Source organism: Heloderma suspectum, chromosome 8 (assembly GCF_057233095.1).
Source record: "Heloderma suspectum isolate Gila_16-S chromosome 8, 16-S_ref, whole genome shotgun sequence".
NCBI classification, from domain to species: domain Eukaryota; kingdom Metazoa; phylum Chordata; class Lepidosauria; order Squamata; family Helodermatidae; genus Heloderma; species Heloderma suspectum.
Window position 1 is genome coordinate 5148770 of NC_139465.1, and position 13203 is coordinate 5161972.

The 13203-nt window shown below is 46.6% G+C and overlaps 1 protein-coding gene and 1 long non-coding RNA gene across 3 annotated transcripts in view; one reads left to right on the forward strand and one right to left on the reverse strand.

Annotated features, from left to right (window-relative positions):
* JPH3 (junctophilin 3) overlaps positions 1-13203 on the reverse strand; it is a 94737-nt gene that overhangs the window by 6180 nt on the left and 75354 nt on the right. Inside the window, exon 4 of the mRNA XM_084812816.1 lies at positions 8261-9168. Within this exon, the coding sequence (XP_084668942.1) occupies positions 8261-9168 (908 nt within the window). The remainder of the gene's footprint in view (positions 1-8260; positions 9169-13203) is intronic.
* Positions 8211-11129, forward strand: LOC146338801 (uncharacterized). Of its 2 annotated transcripts, XR_014784713.1 has the most exons (5): positions 8211-8313; positions 8645-8953; positions 9075-9215; positions 10009-10102; positions 10644-11129. It is a non-coding gene; the product is annotated as an uncharacterized LOC146338801 (long non-coding RNA). The 2 variants fall into 2 exon arrangements; XR_014784714.1 differs by lacking the exon at positions 10009-10102 and having other exon boundaries at positions 10644-11124.

Below are 13203 nucleotides of genomic sequence, written 5' to 3' on the forward strand. Positions count from 1 at the left end.
GCCTCCCCCCCCGCCAAGAATTTCGGGGGGAGAAACGGAGCGCCTCCCCCCCCACCAAAAACAGCTGCGGGACCAGGTAAGGGACTTTTGTCCATCCTTAGTTTAGATATATATGTATGTATATGTTGTCTGTTTATATGTTTGTATGTAAATGGTTTTTATATTATGTACAATATTGTATTTTTCAGGTTTTTAATCTTTCTAAACTGCTCAGAGAGCTTTGGCTATTAGGCAGTATAGAAATATAATGTATTAATGAAATGAACATCTCAAAAGTGCCTATCAGCACTTTACATCTGGACTGCAGCCTAAGCAGTAAGTCACACAGGTCACCTGGTCAGTTTTCTCCACTACAGTGAGATATATTGAGTTGGATTGAGATTTACACTGGAGCAACTGCATTGGTAGAAGTGGACTTACCCACCCCCTTCTTCCCACAGCAGCCCCTCCAGCCCCCTGAAAATGCTGCCCAGAGAGTCAGGAAACCCTGCTGAATAGGGTGAGCTGGGGTGTTGACGGAGGCATCCCAAGAATCGAGCGGAGCATGAGCAGAGCTCTTCTCGAGGAAGAAATATCCTGGATTCAAAGCCCATTGTATTTCTTTCTATTTAAATCAGAGCTGTGCACAAATGGCCTGTCAAAATTCCCCAGCCTATTTGTGGGCAGAGAAATTGAGGGGACAATTTCACTGAATTTCTCCAGGGGAAGGAGAAATTCCTCAACGGTTTCTCACAGGTAGGACTCACCATTGGCAGGGGCTGTAGCACAGCTTCTTTCTTTTTTCCTGAGGGCTTTTGCAACAGCGTCACCTGTGCTGAGGCTCCCACTTTTCGGAGGCAGGATTTTGAATTTCGTTGGGTGGCATCTCTGGGCTTACCTAATCAATGCGAGGTGGCCGAGGGTGCCGCGTGTGTTTCCTCTCTCTGTTACGCACCTTCCCGCCCCTCTGCAGCCTCCCCAGCCACCTGCACTTCCTGAGCCGAAACCCCGCATGGGAGGAACTGCCCCATGGTGTCTTCCTCATGACAGCTTTGACCGAAGTGCGGCAAGCCGAGGAGGCTACAGGCTGCCACAAAGGTTATTGCATGATGACAGACGGGACACTCGCGCACGCTCCTCAGCCACCTCATACGTAAGGTGCGCACAAGAAGCCCATGCCCAACCCATGAGGATTTCTCCAAAATTTCTCTTCCTTTGAATTTCTTTTCTATCAAATTGAATAAGAATGGTAGAAAAAAATTGGGAGAAATTTTTGGCACAGCAGTAATTTAATGTATAATCCTTTCTGAATTTGTACCTATGCATATAAATGCCTGCGCAAATGTTATGCAAACTGGTGTTCTCTTTTGCCCTCTTTTTTGAAGATGCACTTCTCTTTTTTGGCAGTGTGTTCAGTAATGAATTGGTGCAAACCAGCCAGCCCCCATTTTGGCGGATAGTTTCTGCTTCTCTTTCCCCGCTATCTGCCACTCCTCTGACCCCCTTCTGACTTCTGCAGGTGAAATACAGCAGCTGCTCCAATCACAACCGGCCAGGCCTTGGAAAGGCACCTAGTGGCCTTGGCAGGGGTCCGGAGGAGTCCTGCTAATATTCATGACTCATCTGATAAGCAGCTTTATGCTTCCTCCCCCGCACCCCACCCCCACCTCCTCCAGCAAAGGCTTTTGCTTGAACTCCTGCGGCTGAACTTTTAAATGCTTCTTATGCCTGGGCTTCTGATTGGAACACTCTCTGCACCCTAGGCTAACCCCCAGCACACATCCACGCCTGCCCTTCTGGTGTCCTGTGGGGCCGTAAGGAAAAGAAACGCCCCATCCCAGGGAGAGTCCATTCCTGCCCTCAAGCTGACAAGGAGATCTCAGATGACATTTTGCAAAACACATTCAAAATGCAGCAAACCTGTTCCACATCTGATTTTGACTTGTTTGGCTTTTGAGCATTTTCAAATGTCACTTTTGCTATTCCACTTTGAGGACAACTTTTAATAACCTACAACTTGTCAGCAGAATAGTGAGGCGGGTGCAGCGTTAAATATCAAGTTGTCATATGCAATACTTTTGACACCTTCGCTTTTCTAAAATTCTCCCCCCCGCACCCCGCCACCCCGCCAAACAACACCATCCATAATTAAGAACGTTGGGGTGGGGGAGAAAGTCAAATCAGGACAAGATAAATTTCTTTAAATTATAATAATGCATTTTGCTGTTGTGTTTTTCATTCATTTGTTTTTATGTTATGTTTTAACCAATATTTTGTTTTAATCTGTACCTTATTATTGGTAGGTGCCTTGAGCACCATTTGCAGCGGAAAGACAGGTTATAAATTTAACAAATCAATCAAAAACCATACAAGCATACTCAAACAGGAGAAGTTTAGCTAAAAATTTCTCTCCTTCCCCCTCCCTTTCTAATATTTGCATGATCAATTCTGACTGATGTTTGGAAAACCAATAGTAAAGAACAGATAGATGTATCTTGGTATAAAGGGAATGTCTATAGCAGGGATGGGAAAACTCCAGCTTGAGAGCCTAATCCAGCCCACAGAGATACCCCGTTTTGCCTGCAGACCCTCCTTAGTTCCTTCAGGAGGTGGAGTTTGACCTCCAAGGTCTCCTCCCTTGTTGTCTCTGCTCTATGATAAAGGGCTGTCCCTTCACTCAAAACGTCATAGTCAACAAGAACATAATGCCTCCCTTATTACATATAAATTTATACAGCCAGTGCCAGCACCAAAGCTGTGTTGCTACTCTGGAAAAGTACCTAGTGAGTAGGCACAGCAGCACCTTTCTAGATGTATTTACACTACAGATGTACCTAGCTGAGATTCCTTCATATATATATATATACATATACATACAGACACACACACACGTACAATAAATATTTTTTCCCGAGGTGCCAGAAAGACCAGACTCATTTGCACAAAATACCCCTGTTCAGTAGCCTTCAGAGCTGCTCAGAGTTTTGAGTTTCTCAATAATTTACTTAGGGAAAAGTAAAGCTAAATGTTGACAGAGAGAGGCACAATGTAAATTAGGACAAACCCTTCAACTACATCAAAAGCCTTCTGATTAAAAGGGTTTTTACAAGGCCAGTGCTAAGAAGTAACATCATATCACCTGTTCTAGGGAAAGCAATTTCTGTATCTAGTGTTGTAAAAGAGGAGGTGGCTGAAAACGATTAGAGTGAAATCATTGTTTTTAATCTGATTTCCAGTTTGTTCGCATCACGCATCTGATAGGAGTTTAGTAACATCATTCCCCCTCTCCACCACATTTCAAAATCAGATTAGCCTCGCTGGCCCATTATAAGCAATAAGAAGAACTTAAAACAAATAAAAAGGATCTGGCCTCATCATTTTCTCCTTCTCTCATAATAATAGAACCCGGGGTCATCCCATGAAGCTGATTGGTGGGAGATTCAAGACGAATAAAAGGAAGGACTTCTTCACACAGTGCATAATTAAACTATGGAATTTGCTACCACAAGAGGTAGTGATGGCCACTAATTTGGATGGCTTTAAAAGGGGATTGGACAAATTCATGGACGAGAAGGCTATCAAGGGTCTACTAGTCCTGATGGCTATATTCTACCTCCAGTATCAGAGGCATACCAGTTGCTGGGGAACATGGGTGGGAGGGTGCTGTTGGGCTCGTCTCCTGCTTGTGGGCTTCCCGTGGGTCGCTAGTTGGCCACTGTGAGAACAGAATGCAGGACTAGATGGACCCTTGGTCTGATCCAGCGGGGCTGCTCTTATGTCCGTATGTTCTTATCATAGTCCTGAACAAGGGCGTACCTGAATGGTGTGGGACCTGCATCCCAACTGTTGCCTCCCATGCTATTCTAGGGACACACAAATTAAGGAAATTTGTGTGTTTTGCTTCCCTTGGTTCTACGGGAAGCAAAAGCCGAGTGTAGTCAAACGCGTACCCTGGATTTTAGGAAAGCTGATTTTAATAAACTCAGAACAATGATCAGTAAGGTCCCATGGCAAGCGACGCTAACAAGAAAAGGAGTCCAAGATGGGTGGGAGCTTTTAAAAAAGGAAATTCTCAAGGTGCAATTACAAACCATTCCAACACGAAGAAAAGGTGGAAGACAACAGAAGAAGCCAATGTGGCTTCACAAAAAGCTTAGAGATGACCTGAAAACAAAAAAGGACACTTATAGGAAGTGGAAAGAAGGCCAAGCAACAAAGGAAGAGTACAGGCAGGTAGCACAGAATTGCAGGGATGGCGTCAGGAAGGCTAAAGCTGAGAACGAGCTGAGGTTAGCGAGGGATGCTAAAAGCAACACAAAGGCTTTCTTGAGCTACGTGCACAGTAAAAGACAGAGGAAAGAAATGGTGGTTCAGCTATTAAATAAGGATGGCAAAACGATAACAGATGACAAAGGAAAGGCAGAGGTGCTCCATTCCTACTTTGGCTCAGTCTTTTCCCAAAAGAGGGTCTATGATCCCACTGGCAAAGGTGAAGTACAGGCTGAAGGGGCAGGATTGCAGCTTGAGATCGATAGGCATATGGTCAAGGAGCACCTCATTACTTTGAATGAGTTCAAATCTCCAGGGCCAGATGAACTGCATCCTAGCGTAATAAAGGAACTGGCAGAAGAACTCTCAGAATTGCTGTCTATTCTCTTTGAGAAATCATGGAGGACAGGGGAAGTGCCAGATGACTGAAGGAGGGCTAATGTAGTTCCTATCCTCAAAAGGGTAAAAAGGAGGAACCTGGGAACTACAGACCAGTCAGTCTGACATCAATCCCTGGGAAAATTCTGGAGCAGATGATAAAGCAATCCATCTGTAAGCACCTTGAAAACAATGCAGTGATTACTCGAAGCCAACATGGATTTGTCAAGAACAAATCCTACCAGACGAATCTGATCTCATTTTTGGATCAAGTAACCTCCCTTGTGGACTGTGGGAATGCTGTAGACATCATATACCTCGACTTCAGCAAAGCTTTCAACAAAGTGCCCCATGATATCCTGATGAGCAAACTAGCTCAAAGTGGGCTAGATGAAACAACGATCTGGTGGATCCACAGTTGGCTACAGAATCGGACTCAAAGAGTGCTTATCAATGGGACCTTCTCCAACTGGGGAGAGGTCATGAGTGGGGTACCGCAGGGCTCAGTCCTGGGCCCAGTGCTCTTCAACATTTTTATGAATGACTTGGAGGAGGAGGTGCAGGGACTGCTGATCAGATTTGCAGATGACACAAAATTGGGCGGGATAGCTAATACTTTGGAAGACAGAAACAAAATTCAAAGTGATCTTGATAGACTGGAGCGCTGGGCAGAAAACAACAGAATGACATTTAATAGGGATAAATGCCAAGTTCTGCACCTAGGAAAAAGAAATCAAATGCACAGTTACAAGATGGGGGATACGTGGCTCAACAACACTACAAGCGAGAAGGATCTTGGAATTGTTGTCGATCACAAGCTGAATATAAGCCAACCATGTGATGTGGCTGCAAAAAAGGCCAATGCCATTTTGGGCTGCATTAATAGAAGCATAGCTTCCAAATCCCGGGAAGTACTAGCTCCCCTCTACTCAGCACTGGTTAGGCCGCATCTGGAGTACTGTGTCCAGTTCTGGGCACCACATTTTAAGAGGGATGCAGACAAACTGGAGAGGGTTCGGAGGAGGGCAACGAAGATGATCAGGGGACTGGAAACAAAGCCCTATGAAGAGAGACTGAAAGAACTGGGCATGTTTAACCTTGAGAAGAGAAGACTGAGGGGAGATATGATAGCGCTGTTCAAGTACTTGAAAGGTTGTCACAGAGAGGAAGGCCAGGATCTCTTCTTGATCATCCCAGAGTGCAGGACACGGAAGAATGGGCTCAAGTGACAGGAAGCCAGATTCTGGCTGAACATCAGGAGAAACTTCCTGACTGTTAGAGCAATACGACAATGGAACCAATGACCTAGGGAGGTGGTGGGCTCTCCCACACTGGAGGCATTCAAGATGAGGCTGGACAGCCATCTGTCAGGGATGCTCTGACTTGGATTCCTGCCTTGAGCAGGGGGTTGGACTCGATGGCCTTGTAGGCCCCTTCCAACCCTACTATTCTATGTTTCTATGATTCTATGAAATCACAAGGTTGAGGTGGATCTCATGGAACTTTCCCATACCAGACAGATCTGCCTGTCAAAGTCAGGACTAGTGACAACTGACATGGAATTTCCCACATTCCACCCCACGGCCCACATGGTTTCCTCATCTCATGCCTTAGCGTGGGATGGGATGGGATGTAGCCAGAAGAAACTGTGCCACTCTTAGGGTTGCTGGCTGGCCATTCCAGTATTAGGTGGATCACTGGTTAATAGTCCAGGATGGTCAGGTCCTGTTTCGTCCATGGGAGCTAAAAGGTTAGGAGATGGTCTCCTGATAGTTGTGGGGCCTTCTCTGTGTTCTTGAATGAGATGTTCATCAGGGCTTGGGGAAGGTGACTGACATTCTTTTAGCTTAGGTGAGGGAAGGGGTGTGTGTTTTACAGAGAAAGAGGGAGCTCAAAGTTTCCAGCTGGAGTTAGATAAAACTGGGGTTGCAGCTTTGGAGGCTGCCCAAATGATTCTCAAGAGAATCTGTCTTTTTGCCTCCACGGACTCCCTGTTTATATATTTGCAAATGAAGCAAACGTGACAGATATACCTGAAGTCCCCAGTGCTCTCTCTCATCCCAAGGAAACTAATCCCTGTGGCGCTGCTCCTGGGACCTCTTGCCGCATGCAGAACTGGGGAGCACATAAGAATATGGATCAGGCCTGTTGGCCCACTTGGTAATTTCTAGGATGCATTGTCAGGAATGACCCAGCACAGAAAGGAAACCGTGATGACAGACCGGACACAATTTGGTTTATAATGGGGCTGCTTGGCAAGGGGTTATTTTTAGGATAGGCTGCCTCACATACCTGACCTCAGATCTACCCAAGGCAGGTCAAAAATAGGCCCATGTTTCTTTGTAGCAACAGCAAACATTTCTCTCCCTTTTTTCTTTTAAATGAACAGATTCCTCTGATCAAGAGCTGTATTTGTTTTGGAAGCTACATGCTTGGCAGTAATGCCGGGCCATGCGGAAGAGCAGCACGTCCCTGCTATAAAGTGTCTGGCTGGGTGGAAATCTGGATGGGGAGGTCTCAGTTCAGCTTGTCACAGCGTCCCTGGCAGAAGGAGGGTGCATCAGTGGTACTGGGTTCACCACACGCCCTGCTGTCCTGCAGTTCTTGAATTTGTAAAGGCAGAGAATGGAAGGGGGATGTCTTCTGTGTAAAAGCGCGTGTGCGTGTGTGGCTGAGCACTCTGTACATGTGTAGGAAATAAGGCTTCCCTCATTGGGGGGGGGCTGCTTGTTACACCTAACCGCCAGCGACATCATCCATCATGCCAGTGCATCTCCAGAGTTTGGAGAGCCCTCGGGCAAGAGCCCCTCCATGGGCCCCCTCCCTCAGTGAGTCCGCCTTCTCGCCACCATTGTCACCAGCTGCTGGTGCTTCTCATCCTTCTCATCACTGCTACCCCTTGCTTGCTTGAGTGGCAGAAAGACAGGGAGCAAGGAGGCCATGGCATCTCCTGCTCCCCCTCACCACCACCACCAGACTTCATCTGGACCAGAGCAAGAGGCAGGTGAACGAGCAGGTTGCGATGGTGAAGAGGAGGAGCAAGTCCAGGGGGCTCTTGTCAGTGGGCCCCCGCTGGGGTGTGGGGCCCCAGCAAGTGCCCGACCAGGCCTACCCTTGACAAGAGCCCTGCATCATGTCACCTCTTCTCACTGTTTCAGACAGGGCTGCAGAACCTCAGGCCTGGGGGGTGTATCTGGCCTTCCAGAGTGCCCCAGAAGGCCTTGCCACCCTTGGGTTGAAAGTGATTCTGCAGCCCTGGTTTAAGAGGTCTCTCTCTCCCACTTGCTTGCTTGCTTCCTTCCTTGCTTTTTATTTTATTTTTTTTATTATTAAATTTATTAATCGCCCATCTGGCTGGTCACCCAGCCACTCTGGGCAATGTACAGCGTATAATAAAACAGTTTAAAACAATAAAATTCTACAATAAAAACGTTTTCTAAAATACTGTAACCTACCCCAAATGCCTGCCTGAACAACCACGTTTTTAATGCACGACGGAAGCTCATTAAAGAGCTAGCTTGCTTGCTTGCTTGCTTGCTTGCTTGCTTTCTTTCTCTCTCTCTCTCTCTCTCTCTCTCTCTCACACACACACACACACACACACACACACACACAGAGAGTATCCTCTACTTACCGCACCGGATTTGAGCTCGTCCCCGTTTTCCTCCTCTGATTCTAGTGCAACAGGTAAGGATTTCTGTGGTGGGGAGCAGGTTAAGTCCCACCTCAATAGCCGGGGTTCTCCTTTGTCCCCAAACCTCAGACTTTCTAGTTTCTGCACTGTGGGCTCGGCAGAAGATGTGGGCCGGAAGTTCTCCTTGTTTTGGGACTTAGACCTCAGTCTCTGAACCCCAAAGCTCCGGTCTTCCGCGTGGTGGTCCTCCGCTAGGCTCCGGCTGGGCCCCATTTTACTATAAAGTCTTTTCTGGGAGTGTATCTCTTGCATATAAGAATCCATCTTCACGAGAGGCTTCATCTCCATTTCGTAGCTGCTCAACTTCTCTTCGTCCCGCTCTAGGAGCTTGTTGCCCCCCGAGCCGTGGTGGTGGGGCCGGTGATGAGTCCATGAAGCTATGGCCGGTGGGCCCGTCCACCTCTCCCGTGGTTTGTGGTTGGTGGCTGTGTGCTTGTGCCCGCTGCTTCGGCCCCGGTAGTCTTCGGAGGAGCCGGGCTGGCCGCTGCGCAAGGCCCCGCCTCTCACGCCATGTGCCCCGCCCTCCTTGTCTTCGCCCCAGCTGTTGGGCCTCATATAGTCCCTGCCTCGCCCTTCCAGCAACATCTGGATCTCCCCTCCTCTTTCTTCGTCCATGCAGACCTGCCTGGAGAAGTGAGTGCTCTTGTTTCTACAGGAGGGCCCCAGAGGCGGGGTGGAGGAGGGGCTGGCGGGAAAGCTTTGCAGAGGGCTGTTGTCGGGGGTGAGGTCTGACGGGGTCGTTCCTTTCCTGTAGAGCTCGGGGCTTTCTTGCTGGAGCGGAGTCCCCGTCGAAAGGACCTCAATGTCGCCGCTTGTGTTCTGGCGCTTTGGCCTCTGGCACTCAAGCCCTGGAGGGAAGAGGGAGGAAGAAAGGAACACAAGATGTGCAAAAGAGGTAGTGATCCTGCAGGGCCGGCCCTACCACGAGGCAGAGTCAAGGCACTTGCCTTGGGCGGTGGAGGTGGGGCGGTGGCGGCAAGGTGTGGGAGGGGAGAGCTGTGGGCCATGCAGCCTGCACTGTGCCCTCCAAGCTACCCTGCTGTGGGGGACGGTGCTGTCCCATTGCCAGTGTTCAAGAAAGAGTCAGTGGCTGGTCCGGCCGGCTTTTTTGCACATGGAATGGGAGAGGACACCACCTCGTCCCTTGCGTCAGGCAGCAAAGCGTCTTGAGCTGGCCCTGAGATTCTGCCAGTTCCTGGGGCGTGCCTTGACAGAGAAATCAGTAGACTTTTTCTAATGAACCGCTTATTCATCAATCTCCGAGGGATGTATGAATGATAGGTTCAATGCTGTGTTCTGAAATAATCTTTTTCCTAATTTTAGTTTCTTGGATTTATCTCTTGTTTTAAAATTACATTAAACTGTAGCTTCGGCTATTGGGCGGTAGAGAAATGAAAGAAACAAACAAATAAATAGTTGTTTTTAGAACTCAAAATACATTCTGTTGATGTATTTTTTATCACTGGTTTTGTTGTATTTGTTTTTATTGTGTATGTCACCCTGACAGCTCTGCATGTAGGGCAATTCATACATTGAAATAATAATAATAATGATAATGATAATAATAATAATAATAATAGTCATGTTAGCCTGTTGCAGCAAAAATAACAAAGAAGCTTGTGCTGCCTTAAAGATGTTGTGGTTTATTGTGGCCTCTGCTTGATGTAGTCCCATGCTTATTCATAAAGTGGCGGGGAGCAGGCCAGAAACTCATGGTGTGGTGGTGGTGGTGGTGAAGGACGTCTCGTGGCATACCTGGCTGGACTGAACCATTCATTTCAGGTGCATTGTTATTATCACCCAACATCTCACTTCCAGAATGCTCACTTTTTCAGAATGCATCAGCAAAGTCATCAGTTTTAGTTTCCAACTCAGGCAGTCAGAGAGTTCTGTGGCATCTAGAATTGGAACAGGTGGGTGATAAGCTCTAGTTGTTGAGTACAAATTCAATAAACACCTAGACCTGCAGATGGAGAGTCGGGAGAGAGCACTGCACCTATTAAATAGGTGCATTTGGACAGTGCACCTCTCTCAAGAAAAAAAAACTGTTGTATTTTTTAAAAAAGCATACCTACCCAACCCACAGCCAAAGCTGTGATTTCAGCTCAGTGGTTCTCCCCATAGCCCCTTCTTCATGTTCACTGGTCATATTCAACAGGAGGCAGAGGACAGTGCCAGTTCCAGGTTTTTGAGGGCTCTTGGGGTAAAGCACCCTCTATGGGCCCCCTCCCTCAGTGAGCCTATGTTCTCACTGCCATTGTCACCAGCTGCTCTTGCTCCTTATCCTTTTTCTCATGATTGCTACCACTTGCTTGCTTGTCAGACAGAGAACGAGAGAGTAAGAAGACCACAGCATTTACTGCTCCTCCAGCTCACCACCAATGTAGCCTGGACCAGAGAGAGAGGCATGTGAACACGCAGGTCGCAGTGCAGAAGAGGAGGAGCACGTCCAGGGCGCTCTTATCAGTGGGCACCTGCCGGGGGGTGGGTCCTCAGCAGGTCCCTGATTATGCCTAAGCTTGGTGTCAGCCCTGGCAGAGGACATATCCACACTGCAGTCTTTTCACCTCCTTCTTACGACCTTTTTATTTTGACAGGCATTTAACTTGGCTAGACAGTTGCATTCATTTTTAAAAGTTGTTTATCTGCTATCTCTGCCTTCTTTTAATGGCTTGTTTTGATTATGTATTATTATTGAATTTATCGATCATCTTAATGTGTGCATTTTTTACATTTGCTCCAGGGCGCCTTATAGAAATGTGGGATAGAAATCTTCCCGTAAATAAATACAATAAATACCCCTGACTACACAAGAGTCTACACTTCCATTCTGCACTCACTTTAATGCTTCTCTTGGGTTGTGGTTGGACCCTTCCAGTCCAACCGCATGGACACACCTCCACATGGTTTAGGCAGATGTCAACCACACCAATGCAATTCTCACAAATAGCCAACCACAAGGAAGTTATGCCTACACAGTTGCCTTGCTATAGGCCATGTACATGACTGCTTGCACATGTGAATCAAGCCTTAATGGAGGTAACTGTCTGTGTGAACATGGTCACAGTTGTTGTTATCTTTGCCTGCAAGCTGTGCAGACAATTACCATAGGAAACAATACTAGAATCCTGCTACCAAATAGCTGGCTGGTTAGCTCTAATCCACATATGAAATTCAGCCCTGTTCTCAGCTTTTCCTTTCCTCACAGAAGCTTGATTGTAAACATTCCAACAGCTTTGCTCCTTGACCACTTGAAATATTTGTGAAGATTCTGTGACATCACCCCAATTCGGCCAACTGGGAATCAGAGGCTCTACAACTGCAATACAATATACACAGTTTGGAACAATCAGCTCCTTGCCTGTTTAACACCCAAACTCATATTCCCAGTTAAGTCCTGATTTTCTTCTCATTGCCTCTAATGTTGTGTATAGATAAACCCTGCTAATGTCACATGACTTTATGCATACATATGTAGCTTCTTTGACCTTGTGAGTACTATTTTGTTATTGTTTGACTGAAATTTGAAACCTTCAGCTTTGGGGCCACTAATGAAACATGGGATCCTGCTTTTATCTACTTAGTTTCTTCTTGACCAAGATCTCCATTTGGCATATTAGGATTTTTTTAGTACCCAAAAAATTGGAATGTGTATTAAAATCCTTTCTAAATGCAAAAGCATTGGAAACAAACTCTAATGCAAACAGATTTCTGTAGCCAAAGTCTAGAAGCTGATAAAAAAAAAAAAAGATGTACTGGATGAAAAGTCTTTTCAAGAGATTATGTTGAAAGAGAAGAAGCCCCTTGGCAATTGGAGATGTAGATAGTGAGCATGCTCAGGGTTGTAGGAGCCCCTGGGACGCAAGAAGACCTGCTAAAATGTTCAGATCTCCGATATCCAGATCGCAGTTCTGTAAGGGAGTGATAACCCTGGGAGATGTTGATGTCGGGATGGCATCTTCTCTGAGGACCTGTTCCCCACACTGGATTTGTTATCTGACTTCCAGTACAAATGGAGGTATATGACATAAGCATCTCTCCAGCACCACTGGTGAAAAAGCCAGGACCACAACTTGTGCTACTTGACATCATATTTGTGGTCTGCCTTTATCATACTCAGACATTTTTTAAAACACACACATTGCATCCCTGTATATTGTCTCTAGATCCTATATGTTTATAATGTGGTGATCCCACTACAGAAGCACGCTTGTTGGGCACACATCAAGCCCCATCTTTTCTGTGAAGCCTTTTGGTAAGTCCTCATCTCTTACCAAAACTAAGCCTTTCTATGCGGCCTGCTTCACACGTAACACTAAACCACGGTTCATTTCACCCATGGGTCACTGAATTCTCAGTTGTCATGGTTTCTGATCACAGCTGTGCTAACAAACCATGGTTTGTTAACCACAGACAACCCAGAAAGAAAACCCCAAGTTTGTTGTTGGGTCATAAACTCTGGATGGTTTAAACCATGGATTGTTGTTATGTGTGAACCCAGAATTGTGGATTGTTCATGAGTTGCTTCGCCAAGCTAGAGAGGCAGCAGGCAAGAGCAGTAAAAACACACACACACACACACCAGCTGCTCCACATGTCAGTACTTCAGCGCCACAAAGGCATTTGGGGTACAGGGAAGGAGTGGGCGAAGGAGGAAAGAAACAATCCAGGGACTGAGAAAACAACCCATGGTTTGTTTAATCATCTGCCACAGTAGCCATGGATTAAATAATCCATGGGTTAGTGTTATGTGCAAACCAGTCCTGTGTAAACTGAACACATATTCTTCACTTGCTGACATTATCCCGCCCTCCCTCTCCTGCCTGTTCTGTGTCAAATGTTTGATTGAAAGCTCTTTAGGGCAGGACCCTGTCTCTGTGTTG